The sequence below is a fragment of the Stegodyphus dumicola genome, chromosome X2 (genome assembly GCF_044657685.1).
Source record: "Stegodyphus dumicola isolate Sdum_Otavi_A_Nest chromosome X2, ASM4465768v1".
In the NCBI taxonomy this organism is placed as follows: domain Eukaryota; kingdom Metazoa; phylum Arthropoda; class Arachnida; order Araneae; family Eresidae; genus Stegodyphus; species Stegodyphus dumicola.
Genome location: NC_140781.1, coordinates 51,091,767 through 51,115,900, shown reverse-complemented (window position 1 = coordinate 51,115,900; position 24,134 = coordinate 51,091,767). Strand labels below are relative to the sequence as shown.

At 33.1% G+C, this 24,134-nt stretch overlaps 1 protein-coding gene across 2 annotated transcripts in view; it reads right to left on the bottom strand.

The window, feature by feature from the left end:
• The window catches only part of Zwilch (zwilch kinetochore protein), a 129,283-nt gene that overhangs the window by 24,051 nt on the left and 81,098 nt on the right, over window positions 1-24,134 (bottom strand). For both annotated transcript variants that reach the window (XM_085809829.1, XM_085809830.1), the window contains exons 10-12: window positions 23,113-23,206; window positions 14,183-14,302; window positions 8,834-8,910 (exon numbers count right to left, since the gene is read on the bottom strand). In XM_085809829.1, the coding sequence (XP_085665955.1) occupies window positions 8,834-8,910; window positions 14,183-14,302; window positions 23,113-23,206 (291 nt within the window). The remainder of the gene's footprint in view (window positions 1-8,833; window positions 8,911-14,182; window positions 14,303-23,112; window positions 23,207-24,134) is intronic.

The following is a 24,134-nucleotide window of genomic DNA, read 5'->3' as shown; positions in this document are numbered from 1 at the left end:
AAATTTCAGTCGCGTATTTTAGATTGTGTGGAAAGTAAATTTAATATTAAAAGGTACGATGTTGGAGTTGTAAACGATTCTTTTGTTCATGGGTGTGTTTATGAGGATTGAAGTGTATTTAAAATTTCACAGTGAAAATTTGAAAATATAATGCTGATTTTTGTTGTTTGACTTCTGAATTAGTAATCACACAAACATTAAGATAAGCAACCATCATGTTGTGCTATAGTCCTCCGCAATTATGGACTTTGGAGTGTCTAAAAACATGAAACTCCCTTTCTTATTTTTTCTGTAACAAATACTATGGTCCCAGGCTCCAGGAAGATTCATAACAAGAAATATGTGAACAGACTTTTTCAGTGAAAAAGCAAGGTAAATGGAATTATTTCCTGGCTTTACTAAACAATTCAGAATCATGAAAATGATAAATCTTAACTTTCAAAATGAAAAACTGTATATAGCCAATTCTGAAATATGGTGGTTTTAAGTTAAAACAATTTCAATTGAATCTAAACTTCGCCAATGGACAGTTAATAAAGACTGAAATTTCAGAAGAAAATAGAACAGAAAGTGAAAAAAGAGTTAAAAATGATCAAAAAGTTGTAGGAACAACTCCTGTCACTATAAATTCATCTGAAGTAGCGTACATAAACAAACATAAAATTATACAATGTACACTACAATATAGATACAATGTACAAATACTATATAAATTATAAATGTACACTGCGCAAAAAAAGGGGGTATAGCTCTATATCTCCCGTTCTACTGGGCCGATTGATGAAATTCAACTTGATTTTTTTCATGTCTCGAAAGTGCGACTTAGGATGTGTCTTAGATTTATATACAGCATTGTTCTAATATAGGTATTTTGATGGAAAATCGGACTTTTTCTGAAATAACATCCAATTTTTTTTTAATATTTCAATTCTACGACTCAAATTATGCCAAACTACCAAGTTTTGTAAAAATTGCATGAGTGGTGGTGGTGTATTTAACTATGACAAAGTAAACTAGGGCTATCTGCCTAAGGAGAGGGATGCCTTCGTGGAGGATGTTCTAAGGGAAACTGGCTCGTAAAAATTGCACGAGTAGTTTTAAAAAAAAAAACTCTCAAAATTTTAGCACCTCAATGTTAATTGAGTTTGGAATATATTTATTAAGCTCTATTTTTTATAAAACTTATCTGATTCCTCATTTCACATTTTGAAATTCAGGTTCATTCCAAATAAAAATCACCCATTTTTTATGATTTATTTTAAAAATTTGTATTTTTTAAAAAAAAATCATAAACTTTTCAAAAAATTTTGAATTATAATCTATAAAATTTTTACCAGCATCATAAAGTAGACATATTTCTATGCATACCTGCAAAAAATTACAGTTTTTTATTCAAAATTTCTGAAGATATATGTGAATTTATATATTGGTGCATTTTGAAATTTGGCATATTTGTTGAAAGTGATAAACATCAAATGTGGTTTAGACACTTTGCTAAAATTATTTGAAAGTAGAAACTAACTTGCTAAAATTATTTGAAAGTGACTTTTTTAACTGCTCATGCACAATGTAAAAAGGTAGGAATGAGGTGCCTTTTTTTTCTGCTCAGGCATATTGGAAGGGAAAGGAAAATTGGTTGCTATATATTAAGTTCACCTAGTAAATTAATCTTGGTGCAAACTGAAAAAATTGCACACAGATAATTTTTTTAATTTCTCCATAAATTTTGCACCACAAAGTTTAGAAAATTTAATATCTAGGCATAATTTGAGTCGTAGAATCGAAATATGGAAGAAAAATTGATATGTTATTTCAGAAAAAGTCCAATTTTTTGTCAAAATACCTATGTAAGAACAAAATTATATATAAATCTAATATATATCCCAAGTCACGCTTTCGAGACATGAAAAATGCAATGTGAATTTTGTAAATCGGTCCAGTAGAATAGGAGGTATAGAACTGTCCTTTTTTTGTGTGTTCAGTGCACATACAATATACAAATACTACAATGAATATAATGCTGTATACTAGGTGTTATAAGCAACGTTAACTCGAATGTGAAATAATGGAAAAAAGAAGTAATGTGATTCAACCTAATAAAAAGTGACGATAACTGTAATTATGAATAATAGTTTAGAAAATACCCTAAAGGAAGAAATGAATAATAAAGGGTTTAACACTGTATTGCAATTTTACTGCAACATTTGAAAAATGATAAACTAAGCCATAGTGCTATAAATGCTGCACCAATGAAGTTTAATGTTCATCATAGTATAATATCCCCTTTGTGGAAGCAAGCAAAGACGTCAAAAAGAAATGATGAAGAAATTTACAATGCAAGTTCACAAAGACTGGTAAGTGCAGATGAAAGAAAAAATTTTTTTTTTCATCAGTTGATTAAAATCAAAGATGTTCTAATAAAATGAAGACAATCACTGGAGAGTTTATTGTGTGCTGTTAGTATTCCTAAATCAACGTTGTACAGGATTCTCAAGGAGGGAATAGTTTTGAGGCATACTCCATTTTACCATTAAGCCAAATCGAACAGAAAAAAATAAGCTCGACAGAAATTGATTTTGTTTATAAACTAAAACTAATGGGTGTTTTCAGAAATGTCAGATCATATTTATATCGATGAAAAATGGTTTTATATTATGAAAATCAGTATTTCGTTTTACATCACCCTAGATGAAATTGAACCTTTGAGGCACTGCAAAAGCAAAAGGTTTATTACCAAAGGTAATGTTTATGGCAATGGTGGCAAGATCAAGATGGGCCTCGAATAGAAACGAAACGTTTGATGGAAAATTGGAATATGGCCTTTTGCTCAATCAGAAAATTCAAAAAGAAACTAAAAATTTTTGCAAAAATAACTGCTGTGAGAAAAGTTGTAGAAATTGTTAGTAAAGAAGGGGGGGAAGGAAGAAAAATTATAAAAGAAGTTTTGCCTGCTACACGAGAAAAATTTCCAAGCAGTGAAAAATCGAGTCCTATATACATACAAAAGGACAATGCTAAGCCTTATTTGGCAGTGGATGATCCAAGTATCACAGAAGAAGGTTTAAAAGATGAATATAATTTGCAACTATAATGTCAACCTCCAAATAGTCTGGATTTAAATTCACCTAATATTGTTTTTTTTTTTAACGCAATACAGTCACTGCCTCATTGGATGCCGACAAAGAACAATGACAACTTAATTGATGGTTTTGAAGTTCAAAATATAGAATTAGAAGAGCTTGACAATGTATTTTTAACTTTACAACATGTATGGAAAACATTATGATATCAAGTGGAGGGAACTCATATAAAATAACACATCTCAAAAAGCAAAAACTTCATTGTCAAAATATCTTCTTCCACGAAACCTAGCATGTAATCCCGAAGCTATATTATGTGCAAGAAATTCCCTGTCAAGTAAAATTGTATTATTTGCAATTAAAATTATCACAACTTGGTATTTTCATTCTCACTTTTTACTATCTACAAATGCAACTTATTTTGGGACAATTTTTTTAAGCAAATTTACAAGGTTCACACACTCCTACCATGCTACATTTTGTAAGGACTCTACCACCAATATATCAGAAAGTTCATTTCCTTTCAAAATTCATTAACTAAATGATAGTTTTGTGTGATTACTGGTAGAAGAGTCCTTACAAAATGGGGCAAGGCTTAAGAGTGTGTGAGCCCTGGAATTTTTAAACTAATCTGGTACTGATTTAAGGAGGGAACGCTTGGTAAGTAAATATTGTTGATTGAAAGTATAGCACCCTGGAATCTCCGAAAAATGTTCAACCAAAATCATAAAATTATCAGTGTCAATAAACAGTACACATGTATTCAAATGTAGCAACTAATTTGGGATAAAGGAAGTAGTAGCCAATGGCTTGGTTTGTTTTATTGCAAATCATACACCTAAGGGAATGGTTGTCTTTGTGGAGAACTTTCTAAAGGGCAGTGGCTCATGTCACCATTAGACAGGGAAAAACCAGAAAACACAAAGTCAGTCCATTCAACTGGAATTGAACACAGGTCGATTTACCAGTGTTCGCTACTTTTTATCGTTCAGCCACTGGTGGGCCACGATGAGACAATGCAAGTATTCTTAAATAAAAAATTGCAGATAAACTTGCCAAATCCGGTGGTGGAGAATAATCATCTATCTGTTATAACCACGAGACCAACTTATTTGGTTAGGTGGGTCGGGCTCCACCCATTTCTGATACCTTTTTTAGTTTGGATACCACTGTAGTCATTAGGTTATTTCGAAGCAGGAATCATGAAAAATTAGCAATGCTCCCGCCATGACTCGAAGCTCTCAAATACGCATCGAGCGTGCTGACTATTACACCACAAAGGCATGCTAAGAAGGCAGAAAAAATCACAACAGGAAGGAAGCTTAGATTTGCAAAATTCAATAGACTCCTGACAATAAGTTCATGAATTGTGCAGTAAGGAAAGGGATGCGTTAATGAAGCAAACCACATCTATGTTTAGAAAATTGTTTTCCTTCCTGGAATGTGCAAAAGCTAGATTACCTCCGAGTCACATTTTAATTTCATGAAGTTATTTTTCAAACACCTTTTTTCTTTGCAAAGAGCATTTCTCTCTTCAAGAAACAGAATAGCTATTTCTTCCTCTTGATAAAAATACCAAATTGTGAAATCCACTGCAGTCAAATAAGGGGGAAGGAGATTAGATGAAAAACATTGTTGCACAAGTGATAGCAGTTACCACCAGGAAAGTGAAACCAGGAGACCAAACTGCCGACCAGGAAATACTCCACAATAAAAAAAAGAAACAAGTGGTAAGGCTTTAATGGAAAGTAATCGAAATTATATCTGCACCTGTTTACTGGCGTTTGATTAAGTGTAGCTCAAAATAAAAGGGTGTTGTTGTATTTAATTATGGCAAAGCACACGAGGGCCATCTGCCTAAGGGGAGGGATGCCTTCGTGGAGGACTTTCTAAAGGAAACTGGCTCGTATACATGTTACACATGGGGGAAAACCACGAAAACGCCCATGCAGCCAGCCCGCTTGCGGGATTTGAACCTCGGACCGAACTACCAGTGTTCAGCGACTTTACCGCTCAGCTGCTGGTGGGCTCCTCAAAACGAAAGGAAATCTGGTCTAAAAGAAAGTCTACTATATCTTACTTTATTATAATAAGTAAACCTTCTACATTGACTACATACAATAAGAAAAAAAACCTGTTTTAAAAGGGAGAAGAAGGTATTGTTGGATGTTCAGAAAGAGCAAAAGCATATCCTTTGTGTATACTTGGAACTTGTAAGGTATTAAAAATAATAATACTTAATTTATACAACTATTTCAAACTGAAATACAACTAGAAACTTCAATAGTTGCTGAAAAGGAATGTGTAGAATTTAATCCAAGTTCCGAAACATTGGAAGAAAGGAGGGCAAATGATGAAGAAAATGAAATTCAAGCAGAAAGATTTCGAAAAACACCAGAAAGACCTAAATTCCTGAAAATGGGTTACCAAGGCAGATCAAGAGAAGTTTATCAGAAAAATCTGGTTAATTTGGTAATCTTGGAAGTTATAATAAACTCATAAAATGTAAAACGGGCTTATCGAGATCCAGTGCAGAAAAGTGGAAAGTAACTGTGGAAGGTAAATATAATGCATCGATGAAAAATAGCATTCACAAAGGATATGCTTGATAATTCATTAAAAAATCAGAAATTGGGCCTTGCTACAGATCCAGTGAATGATGAAACTGCAGAGAAACTTACGATGCCAAAAACACTTCTCAGAATGACAAAACAGATAACTTGTGCAGGAAATATATTGACAAGCTATAACATTATGGCCATCCCAACATTTTTCAATGAACTTATCTGGATGGCGTGAAGGGCATGTTATTAAGTGGAAATGGTATTTATCTGCTGCTGGAGAAGATAAGAAATCATTCTTGCTCTTACTTTTGCAAGTAATGGGAAAGGCAGATTGTAATGGCCGGGAGACTCAGAACAAGTAGCTTCAAAACAACTAGTAGGTTGTTCACGATCTGACATTGTTATTATTTATGCAAAGTGGATCAATGATGGTGAAACCAGTAGTAGATGCCAAGGTGTTGGACATCCATGGATCATCAAAATAAAAAGAGCCTGTCCTGCTTGTTACAGCAAAATAGGCACCAGACATTGGTTTAGCTGACAGACCAATACAATACACCTTCAAGTGCAAGTGTTTTGGAACACACAGTTCAGCAGACAAACAAAGAGAGACACTTTGATACCAATTATAATGAAACTCTTAATTGCCCACTGCACTTCTATTTTTATTCTTTTCCCAGCATATTAAAGGGACAGGCTACTGGAAATCTGCAATTTCCTGTAGCACTGAGAAATGATGTCATGAAGATCTGCTACATAGAAGCAGGAAGAGCATGGTTAACAAGTGGTGATGTGATCTGCAGTCTAGATTGCATGCATTTAGGCTTGCCTCCTTGCTTTTGGGAAAAACTTGTTAAAGCCAGTCATGGAGCTTTCCTGACACACTTATGCACTTTGACCTGGGTTCCTGTTATGCGTGGGAAGTTTTGACACCAGGTTGGCCAATTCGACTTAAAGATCCAGTTCTGTTATAAGTCTAAATTCATATAAGAAAGACTAAAGACTCCACCAAATTCCAACAGTGACAGCTAGCTCAAATAATCAAACCTGGAACTAAGGAATGCACACAAAGAAACTGATACACAACTAGTAATGTTGTGTAATAGTCTTCTGCAATTGCAGACTCTGAACTATGAAAAGTCATAAAATTCCCTTTCTTATTTTTCCTCTAACCAAAAGCAATGAGTAATTAAGTTCATCTAAGAGTTTCAGTCTCTTAGTTGGTAAATTACTTTTCAATTTTTATTTCTTCACCTATTGCAATAATGAGTAAAATTATTTAATAATTTAAGCAATAATTATTATGGATACTCATTAGTTTGTTTAATCAAGCATGGCATTATTTGTCTAAGGGGAAAGATGCCTTTGTGGGGATTTTCCAGAGGAAACTGTCTTGTATTTATATTACACATGGGGGAAAAAATCTGTAGCCAACATGCTTTCCTAGGATTTGAATTGTATTTTTACTATCAGTACTACACAATCTTATCCATTCGGCCACTGAGACATACAGTTTGTTTGTAAGCATTCAAAGAGTATTTAATTATATGTAAATGCACATTAAATGTATATACAGGGGTATCCTGGCATACATCATTAATCTGTTTCAGATCCAAAGGAACTTTTCCAATAAGAATTAAAGGGAAAATAATGAAAACTTTTTAATAAAAAAAACCCTACTGTTATAATAATAACACTGTTAAACACCAAAATACAAATGCAGTGAGTGAAATATATACTGTCTATAAATGAAGCACTACCCACAATATTGTGTATAAATGTTTTTTTCACTATCTGTATCAAAAGCAATTTTTAATGTGCGTTGTGTGTTTTTTAATGGATGTCTTTGATCTTTGCTAGGTAAATGATTTTACCTCCTTCACAATGATAATCAATTTAATAGCTTTTGTTTTTTACAATTATAGATACCATCATACAGGGCAAACTGCATGTAATAGCCAAATAGCAGATACACATGATCCTTAATTTTCAACTATCTCTTTTTTGATCTCCAGGGTGATCTTAATTTTCTTCATTGCTGAAATTTCCTCATTAACTTTCCTAAAGCTCATTTTAAATGAATTTACAAAAAATATATGTAAAAACACAATATGATTTGATATTTCAGTTACAGCATGGGCTTTTTACTGAATAGAAGCAACAGGCATGCTAACAGTCTAAGTCCCCACAGGTCATATTTCAAAGCAGAAGTCTACTAGAGTACCACTGTATTTACATAGCTTCACTCAAAATTATATGTCACAGGCTTTGATCATCTAATCACAACCAGAAGCAAAACTCCAGATACCAGAACTGTGAGACTTTTGATACCCTTGTATGTTACCACAATACCACTGATGGCTTTGGCAATCATAGCATTACTATGTATAAGTTACTTAAAATTTTAGATTCTATTTTTTTCTTTATATCTGAAAGGTACATTCCAAGTGAGAAGTACACCACTTAATATTATCACACAACATGCAATTGATTTGAAATATAGGAATCCATGATTGTTTACTCTGTATCCAAAATATAAAGAACTTTAAATAGCTATTGATCATTTGCCATCAATATGATTCTGCTTTAAAATTTAACCTCAGGGGCATTTAAATATACTGCTGTTCTTTATTTCACTGATTACACAAAATTATAACCTAACGGCAATTAGGATAGCAAACACATTAAAATTTTTATGGGAAACCTATTACACAAGAGATCACACTTTTTATATTAGCCTACCAAATTTTCCAAAGTAATAAATAAACTCAAGTTTTTAATCGTTAGAAATAATTTTTACTAAAAAATTAAGTTATGTTTTAACTTTAAATGTATGGCAAAATGCCCAGTTAAAAGATGACTGCATTTTTTAAAGTGTTTAAGAACATATAAAGAATGCTTGCAGTTAAGGTGGTCTCACATTTAAAAACTTGATATATTGGAGGTGTTGTACACAAAAGAATATTAAATGCTCTAAGTACACAGTTCGAGCTAAGATTAAATCTGTTAAGTGGAACAAGTGATAAGCTGTCTAAATATATTTTTAACAGGAAGTGTGTGTATATATAAGAGTTATGTTTTGTTAAGCTTGTCTGAGGAATTATAGGACAAAAATGAGACAATAGAGTAAATAATTTTTTAATCAATCACAGGTATAGAAAAAATTTTATTTTTAAAACTTATACTTACTAAAGGAGGACTGACTTCCTTCAAAGCATTAAAAACGTAAGTCAGAGCTTCTATCAGCTCTTCAATAGACGAGCATTCTTCAAAATAATAAATAATTAGAAGTTAGTAAAAAATTATAAGATCATGGATACAACAGAATCTAAGAATTATAACTCTACAGGTTTTGAAAATAAACTACTACATCATCATCTTCAAGCAAGGGGGAAAAAAAGGCATCAAACAAGCTAAAATAAATAAAATATCATACTGCAAAAATTTTAAGTTATTCTTACAAGAAATTGGTTGAAAATAAATAAGAAACATCAGAGTGAACTATACAGCATTTGAAGGGAAGAAACACACTGAAATTATAGTCTAAGTCGTGTGTTACAGGGTTATTCTGAAAAGAAATTGGTTGAAAATAAATAAGAAACATAACAGTGAACTATACAGCATTTAAAGGCAAGAAACACACTGAAATTATAATCTAAGTCGCGTGTTACAGGGTTGATTTATTCTAGTCTGTGTGTTACACCGTGCTTAATTCTTCAGCAGTTTTTGAAGAGAAAGTAGCAATTCAGAATAATCTAATCAGCCATCACTAATTTATGAAAAAAAAAAGGAATCTAGCTCGTACTTTTAAAATAAACAAATTATGTTAACAATTTTAAGGAAGCATTAATGACACCATTTACAGAAATTTGGCTTTGAGCTAGCTCGAGATCTATTTCAGGGAGAGACTATGTCGAACAAATAAACCGGCCTAGTACACACATAAAATTACATCAGAATGAAATCAGAAAAAGAGTGATAGTGGCTATAAATGATCACATCAAATTATGAACTATGTTCAACAGCTAGATTTAAATTAGATGCTCAGTGATATTTACCAAAGGCCAATAAGCAAATAAACTTTCCTTTAATTATCAAACACCATTGAATTGTTCTCAGCAAACAAATATATAGATGGTAATATAGAAGCAGTTACTCAATAGAAAAGAATAGACAGTTTGGGATGTGATTGACTATAAAAACAAGTATCTCTGCACCTTTTAACTATTAAGAATGATAGTGGCTATAAATCATCACATCAAATTATGAACTATGTTCAACAGCTAGATGAAATTAGATGCTCAGTGACATTTACCAAAAGCCAATAAGCATAGTCCCAAATAAACTTTCCTTTAATTATCAAATACCACTGAATTGTTCTTAGCAAACAGATATATTGATGGTATTACAGAAGCAGTTACTGACCAGAAAAGAATAGATAGTTTGGGATGTGTCCGACTATAAAAACAAGTAACTCCTTTTAACTGTTTAATATACATCAAATAACAGCCTGCTACGATTAATTAGCAATTAAAGCTAACAATTTCATTTACATACTGTAAACACTTGCTGAGATTGTAGACACTAATACAATGATATTATCAGTAAAATTCTAAAAATGTTTGATAACCATGCTAGATCTATTTATAGCTTTTCATAGATCTTCCCTGATCTATTAGAAGGTGAAAAAAACATTATGCAACACTCAGAATCATCATAATGCTAATACAACTTTAATAAAAATTTCCTCTTTCATTTTTAATAAGAAAAAAAAAAAAAGGTCACAGATCTAATCATGCCAGTTTTCATTACACCACTCTGCTTCTTCTTCAGCGCTATAAACAGTATAATTATGTTTAACTAATGTCACATACAAAGAACGACAGATAAGAAACCCTCAGGTTACTGTAACAATCCAAAATTTTCTCTTTCCTTTCCAAGATCTTATAATCAAATATATAAATCAGAACATTATTTATACATTTAATACATAAAAAACTATTTTGGACTAAGAAAGCTTCCAAACATTGTCCTAGTGACACATATTTATTTTCAAAACTGAGAAGCAAATAAAAATACTGTTTTATTATAGAGGAAGATTCAGAATGCAGATTAGAAATAACTTTCCATAAATCTGCCAAACAAGGTTCACAGCTAGAATCATCACTTTCATCTCCAATTGATTCAAAACTGTTACAGTTATAATACACTGCTGGCCATTAAAATTGCAACACTACAGAGGAATGATCTGACGAATGTCAAAATCACACGAAAGGAAGAAGTTGGGATAGAAAATGCTTACCATCAAGTTTTAAAATTCAATAGAGGCAGTATTGTTGAATATCGAAAGTGTAGATCATTGTTCTATAATATCGCCAGTCGCACTGGTCGACATCCAACCACTGTCATGCGAATTTGGAATCAATGGATTGCTGAGGCTCATACTGAACAGCATGTAGGATCTCAATGCCCTTCCATGAATAACACTAGCGAGGACAGACATATTGTGAGGTCAGCTCTGCTAAACCATAAGACTACATCCCGTACCATTAGTCAGGAAATGGGCATGTTTGCAGCACGCCTAGTATTAGCTCGTAAAGTGCGTTGATGTTTGCAGTAGCACAGACTATAAGCAGGGTAACAATTACTTTGGCTTCCTTTGACAATTCAGCTTACAGAGAAACGGCGACTCTGGTGCATCAAATGGCAAAGCTGGGTACAGGAGTGGCCCAATATCGCCTTTTCAAATGAGTCCCGGTTCTACGTGCAGTATTCTGATGGCCGTATGCATGTCTGGAGTGTCCGAGGAGATTGCACATCACCTGCTTGCATTCAATATTGACATAGGGACCCTGTACCTGGCGTGATGGTTTGGATACACGACAAACATATCTCTAGTTCAGATTGGTTGTAATTTGAATGTAGATGGGTACATTTGACATCTTACATCCTGTAGTTGTGCCCTATCTTCCCTGCTCCCAAACACCATATTCCAGCAAGATAATACAAGACCACATGTTGCATGTCATGTTTTGACCTTCATCGATACACAGGGTATTTGATTGCTGTGCTGGCCTGCAAGGTCACCAAATCTGTCACTCATTGAAAACATATGGTCATGGGTTGCTGACAGACTGGCCCGCCACCATTCTCCAGCTAATATGGTTGATGAAGTGTGGAATAAACATGAAGCAGCATGGAATGCTTTCTCCATTTCTGTCATCCAAGCCCAGTTTGACTTCATGCCTAATGAAGTAAGAGCCATTTAATTGCCAGGGGTCGCAGCTGTTTTTTTCTAATTTCTCACCCCTGTAAACCTCCAAAATGCCTACAAATTTAATTTTCTTCATGCCATACTGTTTACATGCAACAAATAAATATCTTTTTTTGTATCTGCTTTCCTTCATGGTGTTGCAATTTTAATGGCCAGTGCAAGCTTCCTCATTAAAATTCTTTAAACAATCACTGCCCAAATCTGATATAATTCAAATAAAATATTTAAAGTATAAAATAATATTCTAACAAATGAAATAAAAAATGTCACATGAGAAAGCATATTTGAAAGTGAAATGAAACTCGCAAGTAATGCAATTTCCACATGAAAATGTTGACAAGGGTTACCATCTGGTGAGCAAATAAAAAATCTTGCTGTCCACAGTTATATTACAGTCCCAATTGCAATGTCAAAAACGAGATTTTTGCATAAAATAATATTTGTACATACATACATATATACATACATACAGGGTGTTTCATAGATCATGGGACAAACTTGGAGGGGTGGTGGAGCATACTAAAACATGCAATTTTTGTATAGGAATGTAGGGTCTAAAGTGATGGGTTAAGGCAGGAACGAAAAAAAAGCGACACGAGAGGAAAATGTGTTTATGTACAAAATCAAGGCAAGATGCTTCTTTGCAGCAATACAGTATTCACAATAAATGTTCAAAAAAGGGAACACTAACAGTAATAGGAACTACAGCTGTGATTGGTTAGCAATGCAGCGGTAGAGGGCGGTAGTGAGCCGGACAAACCACGATCCGATGCATCAGAGGATCATTTGCAACTCTGATGTCAAGCATGAAAAGTGAGTTTAGGCACAGGGAAAAAGCTGACATGCATCTCATGTATGGTGCTGCTAATGGGAACGGCAGAGAAGCTCTACAGTTGTACCAGGAATGGTTTCCGAACAGGCGTATGCCGAAGCACCCAATGTTCGAGAGGTTGCATCGGTCTCTGTGTGAAAATGGGTCATTTGAAGCCACCTCTGACACTAGGACTGGAAGAAGTGGTGCACGAAAACCTTGCATTGAAGAATCCATCTTGAACATTGTGCATAAATCACCTCAGACAAGTACAAGAGCTACTGCATGTCATCTGCACCCGAGTCATTCCACCATTTGGAGAGTATTGCACGAAAATGGTTTGCACCCATACCATTTGCAGAGTCCAAGCCTTGCAAGAGACAGATTACCCTCTTTAAGTTCATTTCTGTCATTGGTTTTTGCAGCATTGTACAGCACAGGCGGATTTCCCATCGGATGTGCTATTCATGGACGAGGCAACTTTCTCACAGGACATCTTCAATAGCCACAACATGCATGTGTCAGCAGATCATAATCCACACGGCACATGTCCACATGCATTCCAAACCCACTTCTCCGTGAATATGTGGGCGGGTATTGATAACGACTCATAGACCCATACCTCTTACCTGCATGTACAAATGGCTTATGTTATCATATTTTTCTGCAAGAGGTGCTACCGGAATTGCTGCAGGATGTTCTGGTTCTCGTTTGTGATAGCATGTGGTTCCAGCATGATGGTGAACCAGCCCATAACCGCGTGGTGGACAAATCCGATGGCCACCCCGTTCACCAGATTTATCCAGTTTGGATTTTTTTTATGGGGCCATCTGAAGAGCATCATTTACGAGACTCCCGTTGACTCACTGGAGGACCTCGTTGCACGACTATCCATTGCGGCTGCAAGCGTGTGCAAAATGCCTGTCGTTTTTCAAAATGTTTGTCAATCCCTTCTGCGATGTTACCAAGCATGTATTACTGCTGGCGGTCGCAATTTTGAACATTTATTTGTGAATACTGTATTGCAACAAAGAAGCCCTTTGCATTGATTTTGTACATAAACACATTTTCCACTCGTGTTAACCCGTCACTTTAGACCCTACATTCCTATAAAAGAATGCATGTTTTAGTACACTCTACCACCCTTCCAAATTTGTCCCATGATCTATGAAACACCCTGTATATGTGTAACATTACTGTTCTGTGCTCACTAAAACATATATTTATGCTGTTAGAGTGATAGATTAACAATGTGCAAGCTACATAATTGCACGAAGGGAGGATACTTATATTAATGGACTAATTTGAAGAAGTCTTGATTAAATGTGCATGTAATAGTTTGATAATCTGACATGAAAAGGATCAAAAAGTGTTTGCATGCCTTACAAAAAGAAAAATTATAAAACATTTATTTAAAGTTTAAAGAAATCCAAAATAAAATATAAAATATTACCTTTTAAGATAAGCCAAAGCTTATCAGTGAAATCAAGATTTCTACAAGCATCCAGTACAGCACAATCAAAACTTTCTAATTTATTATGAATCAGCATAGGAATTTCTTTTACTGCAAGAGCTGCAATAAACAAGAAAAAAGCTGTAAATCTCTCTACAAAGTCTTCAAAAATTATAATTCCAAGCAGATAAATTTTAGGCTATTAAATTCAAATTTTAATTTTAAATAACAAAGCAGAAATATACTTAATTAAAAAAGCCATTAATCTTCAAATAATATAACTGCAAGAAAAATGTCATGTATAACTTTAGAATAAGTTTCCAATATTCAGATTAAATTAGAATAAGATGCAAACATTAAAATTAAACTAGAGAGTCAGTATTCGAAAATTCTTTTTCAGATACATAAACAAAAAATTAGATCAAATTTCCAAAACAGCGATAAATAACTTAACTGTAAACAGCATATACAGATATAAAACAAACTAATCTAATAAATTAATTTCAAGACAAAATTTTAGAAATTGTACATGTTTTTTCGGAGAACATTTAAAAAAAAAATTGTTTTATTATGAACTACCACAGCAGGACAGTCAGTCATGGATTTACTCTATTTTTATTAAATTAGTCACCTACAGTTTAAAGATTTAAGTAGGATTAAATATTAAAATAATAAAAAAATGTTTTTTAAATCACACAGTTATAACATGTTTTGTTATAATTGTTTGATTGAACTACTAGCAGTCTTTCCTTGTGTCTTGTGTGTTTCCTTTTCCCTGTGTCAGAGAAAAACATGCATGTTGTATGACACCTCACAATGTGGGGAGGTTTTCCACTCAAACAAAACCACTTTCACAAACAACTGAACAAGCAAGGAGTCTCAAAAATCCCAGAGTACAGTAAGACCTTGCTCAATGCTGGTTTGTTTAGTGCTTTTTCGGTTTAACATGTTTCTATTGGTATTCCCTAAAAATTGTGCACAGCATTAAGCTTCTTCGAAATTGAACATAATTTATCTGTATTATTTCTTCTCTGTAGTGTTAGACAAACATATATTTATCATTTCAAACATTTGTTGCTGTTATTGTAAGTATAAATTTATGTAATGTAATGATGGACACAGTGTTAAATATTATAATTTTTAGTTTTTAATATGGGTGATAACATGAAAAACAAAATTAAAGTGACAAGAAAAAGCATTTTGCTAGAAACTAAAAAGCAAGTGCTTAGTAGATTAGATAGTGATGAACATCAATGTCAAATTGTGTTGCATTGAATTTGCCAACTTCAACAATAAGGACAACTCTTAAGAATAAAGAAAAAATAGTGTTGTCAGCAACAACAACTACAAAAAACTCTGCAACTAGAATAACCCATTCTAGAAGTACTACAATAGAGGAGATGGAAAAATGACTTTCTATATGGATAGATGACGAAACTGAATGCAATGTGCCATTAAGCCAAGTTATTATAATGGAAAAGTGAGAAGAATTTTTAATTGCATTCGGATTGAAACATGTGACACAACTGAAACTTTCATTGGAAGTCGGGGATGGTTTTATACATTTAAACATCGAACTAATCTTCATAACATACAGATTACAGAAGAACCAGCAAATGGAGATATGGCTGAATTTCGAGCAACATTAGGAACAATAACTGAATGAGGTAACTATCATCATATTTAATGTAAACGAAAGGGGCCTATTTTGGAAAAGAATGCAAAAACATACACTTCTATCCAGTGAAGAAAAATGTGCAGCAGGATTTAAAGCTGTGAAAAATTTTCCAGAATTCGGTCACTGAACATTTTTGACCATCTGTTAAACGCTATTCCAACATAAAAAAACTTGAACTAAAAGCACGACTTTGAATGGATAATGCTGCAAGCCACCCAACGAATTTGTCTGATTTAATAACATGCATTCCAGTTGAAGTGTTTTTTTTTGGGGGGGGGCACCTAACACAACTGCATTAATTCAACTGATAAATCAAGGTGGTATGTCAAATTTTAAAGCTTATTTATTACCTGCAGTAAACATTTAGACAAATGTTTGAAAAAACAGAGGGAGATGATAAACAATCAATAAGACATTTTTTGGAGGAATTATATCATGGCTGCTATAGAAAATAAATCTTTCTTGGAATGTGGTAACAGAAATATGTTTGGAAGAAGTGTGGAAAAACATTTAACCAGAATTAAATAAGGGCGGCGATAACACTAGAGATTATGTGGTCCATACGAACAAAATAGTGGAATTAGTGAAACAAACAGGTTTAGATGAAGTAAATGTGGAAGATCTTGGAGAAATTTTGCAAGAAAAGGAGAAAGTCTTTCTAATTATAAGCTCAAGGAATTAGCGGATCAAGAAGAACACAAAAATATTAAAAGTAGTGATTATGAAGAAGAGCAAAAAGAATTTTAAACAGCATTTCTAAAAACCGCTTTAGCTTCCGTAACAGAAAATATAGACTTATCTATTAAAAATGACAGATTTTGATAAGAATTCAAAAGAAAAATGCAAATGACATTAGATACCTATGTAATAATAATAAATAAATAAAAAGAAAATTGGAAATGCAGAAAAATGTAAATGATCTAAAATATACGTGGTGACTTAAAATTTTATTTATTTCTATCTATTTATTTGTTAAGAAAATAAGTTTTCATTTTGTATTGTTATAAAAAGCGTATTTAATAAACTTGAATACTTGAAAATTTTTTTTTATTTTATATCCGTTTTCCCCTGACCCTATTATTTAGATGATGACATGACCTCGTTTAACACTATTTCATATAAGACTCTAATTTAACAGAATGTAACCCCTGCTTTAAGCGGGTTTCACTGTATTATATCTTTAATGAAATTATGCAGGCTACTTATTATCTAGCAAATAATCATTGACTTTTAAAGAAATAACAAACTAAATTTGTTAAATGCTTTTGATGGCCGAATGCATATATTGTTTTACATAAAAGATCCAGATTTTTCTAAACAGCATTTCAACATACAGTGGCTTTACATACTTAAAAAAATGACACTGAAAAGCATAAATGTTTATTTCATCTACATTTCAGAAATATAATTTGATAATATAACCACATGATTAAATAAACAACAAATTAAAGTAAAAATAAGGCCCTCAAATTGACACTTCTTGGTTAGTATATTTGCCGGGATTTATGTAAAGTTCAGACAAAAGCAAAGAAGACAATAAGCCTATTCATACACAAAAATTGTTACCTTGATTTCTATGATTAATCATTATTCAGGTTATTATACTACCATGAATAAGAGAAATATTTTATGAAAACTTCTGATGAACTTTTTCCTTGGCTATACCAAAAATACAGAAATATCTTACAGAGATTTAAAAAAACCTATTTAATGTACCTTTTACATTTCCTGGAATCGTATTACCTATCATTACACTAATAAAGTACTGCAGCAAAAAGTATTTAGGAATGTTGAATGACATATTTTTAGGAGTAATTTTCCTGAAAATTTTTACACAATTCTTTCATTTATATGTATTTAATGCAGTTGTTTGACATTTTGACTAATGTGTACTATCTAAACAAAAATTCAAAAAACTTTAGTACCACTACAGTCAAAAGTCGTTAATCCGGACTCGTCGGGACTTCGGCGATTCCGGATTATCGATTTTTCCGGATTATAGATCATCAGTTTAAATCTCGTAAGATGGCATGCAGAAATTCTAAAATTAAAAATATGAAACCGAAATTTATGAAATAAAGAACAATTATGATCTAAAGGGTATCAAAATTTGCAAAAAGAAAAGCTTAATATTTATTTGTTTACTTTATTAAACATTTCTTTCAATGTAAGTTGTTTAAGTTTTGCTTCGTTTCATGTGATAATACTTTCTCTTTAATTCTATTAAACAGACATAATTTCTTGTTTTTTGTTTTCAATAACCTCTGTCACTTTTCTTCGCTATCGGAAGCGAATTATAATGACGAGGAACTTGTTTTAAATCATATCAAAGACGGAGCATATCGAGATGAAATACTACATTTGGTAAGGAATTATAAGCCAAATAAAATAAAAACATCTGCGCTGAAGATAGTGCTGACAAATCAACTTCCAATTCATTAGGCGCCCGCCGCCGAGCAGCGTGAAATTGATAAACAGATTTCGGATTTCAAAACATACTTTCACTTTAGATCCTTTACATATTAACAAATATATATCGGAAATTCTATTTGATATAATCGAAAGTTTAAGCTTACTTTTATAAAATTGCTCTTACAGTCTGCAAAAAATAATAAGCCGGATGCAATTCGAAAATTAAGGAACAACGCAATCATCAACATTAACTGAAATAGATAATTAGATAATTTTAGCTTATACGTCCATTATACATAAAATGCGCACGAGAAAACGTATTCTGCACTTGCGCACACTCATATGCGCAGTCGTAAAAGGTCTTACGCGCACGCGTGAACGCCTCTGCGCATGTGTCAACGTGGCGCATGCGCAGAAAGTTTTTAGTTTTGATGTCCGGATTATAGATCATTCCGAATTATGGGTGTCCGAATTAACGACTTTTGACTGTATAAGGTATTTCTCCTACTTTCCTAGCTTCCTTCGTGGTGTAGTGGTTCTGCACGCTGGGCCGGTATTCCAGAGGTCCGTGGTTCGATTCCCGGCGAAGGCATTTGCTATTTTTCATCTTGTCTGCTTCCAAAAAAATACCTAATGTCTCTATAGTGGCGCCCGAACTAAAAGGGTTGTGGATGATAATTCTCCGCACCCAGAATTTGGCGACTAGGTCCCCTAAAACCCTAGTCACCCTTAAAAAAGGGAAGTGTATAAGGTATTTCTCTCACTTTCCTAGCGTCCTTTGTGGTGTAGTAGTTCTGCACGCTGGGCCGGTATTCCAGAGGTCCGTGGTTCAATTCCCTGCGAAGGCATTTGCTAATTTTCATCTTGTCTGCTTTCAAAAAAAAAAAAAAAAAAAAAATGTCTCTACACCACCACATTTTACAATAAGTATTTTTCAATTTCTCATTAGAAATATTTAAAAAAATATTGTATTTTAACTTTTGCATAACCTATTTGCTTTATTAAATTTACACATAAAAAAACATTAAATTAAGAATTGGTCACCATTTTAATTATCAAAATTTAAGTTATAATACTTTAATTCTAAAATTTAGTGTGAAATTCGGGCTTGTTTAAGAGATCAATTTCTTTATGTCTCGTTTTATTTCACTTAACTTTAACTGTAAATTAAGATCCACTTTTAAGTTTGTTCTGTATTTATTTTTCAAATAAAACCTGGAAAAAATCCTTGTTGAGACAAATAGGTTGTGCTGAAAGTCAATGAAACTTTAACAACTTTATTTGAAACACCTTTAAATTCTTTTTTTTTTTTTTTTTTTTTTTTTTTTTCCGGTTTATCAAAAGTTAACAAGTGTGTTATTTTTGAAATCTTAAGTTATAGTTTGATCATAGGAAATTTCTATCAACTGTTCTTTTTCTTCACGAGATTCTTGAATTTAATAGTTAAATATACTTTGTTTCTTTGCATACAACCTATTTTTTTTTTCTTGGTTTCCACTGGTTGAGAATTTCTGATTTAATATCTACAGTTACTAACAGGTTTCTATACATGATTTTAAACATATAGGAGAAAGAAAATAGATGATATACAGATAACACCATTGTTACTACAATAAGTTGCATCTCAAGAAAGCAATTTTAAGCAGATTGGGGGGGGATAGAATAGATTTATAAAGATTATTGCCATATGGAAGATATTTGTACATATTTATACTCACTCTTCCATCTGCTTCCCATATACATTTTTTTTCATGAAATCAGATGTCATTTTCTATTGACTGAAGGCTTAATTTAATAATGGACATTTTTCATCATGTGACCTATTGCAGTATCATCAATATGCTGTTTCATATGTGAATAATGGAGATATTTGAAGAAACAACTGATTGCCCTCAATATGGGACTACGAAACCTACACTTTTATTTATGAGTCATATTTCCTGTGACCAACTGAAAGTATCAGTCAGTGCTTTAAATCGCTAAATGCCTTCTGACTTTAAGTACTATTACTCGTGAAACAATGTGCTGATTCACAGCTTAGCTGCAAATCATCTTTACTGTTGGCTGATTAATGATCATAGATGTTTATTTCATTGAGCCAAAGTATACTAACTGATAAAAAATACACAAAGGTTTTGTCTTCTATATTATACCATACAGGAAGTTCTGCAGATTTCCAAAGCAGTATTTTCTTCTAATTATTTTGATACTACTGATAAAAAGTGACCCTGATTCAAGCAGATGCAAAAATAAGTCTTTTTTGCTCATTCTGCATAACTCTTGCATGTGTTGTACATATATATATATATATATATATATATAATAATTTATTTCCTAAACAGTATTGATTAATTGATTATATTATCTCCTAATATATATATTTATTTATTTATTTATCAATGCAGTGCTAAGAATTTAAATATCCAGTTTATTTTCGCCCTGTTATGTATATGGACAAAGTGCTTTTCTGGTGACAGAATTCAAAGGCAGAGCTGACCAACTGCTGAGGTGTCTTTCATCACAGCAATGCTTGGCACCATATTTCAACGAATGTCAGACAGAGACTTACTGAGTATGGCTTGAGACACTTTGTGACACCCCCATACTCACTTGGCCTTTTGGATTTTCATCTTTCCAGATCACTTCAAAATTCTCTAATCAGCCTGGAGGTAACTTCTTTGGCGACTATCAAACAGCATGTCAATAACTTCTTTATGAATAAACTTAATGAGTTTTTTAAAGAAAAAACTTCCATGGCAAAAGGTTACAGAGCAAAATAATGCTTATGTGATTTAATGAAATTTTATGAACTGCTTCATTTCTATTTATCATCAAAAACTGCAGAACTTCCCAAATGACTGAACAGAATATGGTCAAATCTGCATTATGCCTACTGTAAAAAAGTAAAAAATGACAAAAAAATTTTTTTGAAGTCACAATCCTATTTTTATGGGAATCAAACCATAACTTAGTAATGTTACTCATTTGTTTCCTGATAAACTTTCTTTGCAAGTTCCTAGCTGCAATTCCTGCAAATAATGACAGAATATGTTACAAAAAGTATGACAGCATTACTATACACTTCCAATATATTTAGTATGCTGAAAGTAATCTATATTTTCTTCATTCTGAAAATCTCTTTATTAAACTGAATGAAAATAATATACATTTTTAAAACCAGGTAATTTTTTTCCCGAATATTGCCTTACCAAGGTGAATCCACTTACTATTAGAAAAGAATTTATCTTCATTTACAATAAAACAAGAAAAGTCTTATGATGTAGGTTCAAATTAACACAATAGAATTCAAGATAAACATTTTCCAACATTAATTTTAAGTAAACATGAACTGGAAAAAAAAGAGGGGGGAGAAAGCATTAAGTTAGAGTTCTAGATAACCGGATAGTAAAAATCAAGAGCTTAAAGCAATATACGAGGGCCATCCAGGAAGTAGATTACGTTTCCGTCTGTGTCCGCTAGGGGCGGGGCTAGCGCGGCCATCTTGGGGTCAGAGCGTTGCGCAGCTCAGTCTGCATCTAGCCGTGCTAGTGAGAGGTTCGTGCTGTGCTCCGTTCAGATACTGTGACGGTTTGAAATGTCTGCGTTAATTGAAAATCCCGCGAGCTGCGAGGTGCGCTCAGTAATAAGGTTTCTGACTGCAAAAAACTGTAAATCGATAGAAATCTATCGGCAGCTTCGTGAAGTGTATGGGGACAACATTATCACTGAAGGTGGAGTGCGTCAGTGGGTCATAAGATTTCAAAATGGCCGAACCAATGTTCACGACGAAGATCGAAGTGGGAGACCCAGCATAGTGACCGCCGAACTTCTCGAAAAAGTCGATGCTAAAGTCCGTGAAAATCGAAATTTCACAATAATGGAACTTTCTTTGAGTTTTCCACAAATTTCGCGAAGTTTGTTGCACGAAATCATCAGCGAAAAGCTTGGTTACCACAAGTTTTGTGCAAGATGGATTCCAAAAATCTTGACAGAGGACCACAAAAATCAGCGAATGGCTGCAGCGTTGAACTTTTTGGACGCTTACCATAAGGATGGTGACTCTTTACTCGATCGCATCGTTACTGGTGACGAAACATGGGTGAAACATGTGAACTGTGAAACGAAATTGCAATCAATGCAGTGGGGGCACACAAGTTCTCCCCAAAAACCCAAGAAATGCATGCAAACAATGTCGGCAAGGAAGATGATGGCAACTGTTTTTTGGGACAGAAAAGGTGTAATTTTGGTGGACTTCCTGGAAAGAGGCACTACAATAAACTCTCAAAGGTATTGCCAAACTCTCCAAAAACTCAGAAGAGCAATTCAAAACAAGCGCAGAGGAATGTTGAGCTCTAAGATCTTGTTGATTCACGACAACGCCCGGCCCCACACGGCAAATGTCACTCGTAAAGTTCTTGAATCTTTTAAGTGGGAGTTGTTTCCTCATCCGCCGTACAGTCCCGACCTGGCACCGAGCGACTTCCACCTATTCCCAGCAATGAAGAAGTGGCTGGCTATGCAGCGTTTTGATGACGACGCACAGCTGCAAGAAGAGGTAACGAAGTGGTTGAAGGCGCAGGCGGCCGAATTTTTCGACGAAGGAATTTCCAAGCCTGTACATCGCTACGATAAATGCCTTAATTTGTATGGTGACTATGTAGAAAAGTAGTATTTGAGTGTGGCTTTCATCTGTATATAATAAAATTTGTTTCCTATACTTTGTTTATTTTTTTATTCCAAAACGTAATCTACTTTCTGGATAGCCCTCGTAATATTAAACACATAAGATATCATAAAACTATTGGACTATCAGATAATATTCTAGAATCAAAAGACAAACCACTTATAAGATATTGCACCCTTTTCATCACACTTTCCTTAGATTTACTATTTGGCCATATCATAACATCAGTTTGATAACTCTGAAATAGAGCCTAAAAGATACAAGGTTTAATTATAGTATTATATTATTTCACATAATTTTAAAAGTTAATACTGAAAAGAAACTAATATTTTAACATGGACCATCTGTTATTTCTGTGAGCAATGTAAAATGAAATATCAGAATAGATTATAAAACAAATTATTTCATGTAGAGTTAACAAAGTAGATATAAATTTTACTCATAAATTATTAGTTTGCGGGAACACATAGAACTTAATATTTTCATACCATATAAATTTCCTATATTTGGTTAAAATGATACATATTAACTCAAAATCAACTTTAGTACAGTTTTATCACTTGAACTTATTGTATAAAACAGGCTTTAAAATTTCAAAGCATCCCTAGTATCAGGATATGCTGCATTTCTCATATTTATTTTACTTATTTTCATATATGGTACTTTATTAAAAAAATCAGCAAAATTTTTGAATCACTTAGAATTTAATCTCTATAGTGACATTATTTTCTACACACTCATTTTTTATACTTTTATTAAAATTTATTTTCATTTAAAATGTTAAAGAGTAGCTGCAGTTTTTTTTGTCTGAATGGTTAATTCAGATGATAAACTGCAGCTACTCTCTTCAATAATAAATTATACTAAAATTCTGTTTTTGAAAATGATCTGTCCTCTCAATAACTTACAATATAGCTAGATAAATATCCATCTAAAGACACAATAGTTTATGATACAACTGTAGTCAGAATAACATTGGAATTACGATATAAATGAAGTAAAAGTATTATATAAACTAGTTTTTTACACGAAATAGTCCAGAAACATCAGCAGTAACTAGAAAAACAAAGAGGGGAATAAACTGAGGAAAAAAATTTTCAAAGCGTTTTCAGAATCACATTCCTTGATTGATAAATAAATCATCAACAAATGTGCATTTTCTGATTACCTTAATTAAA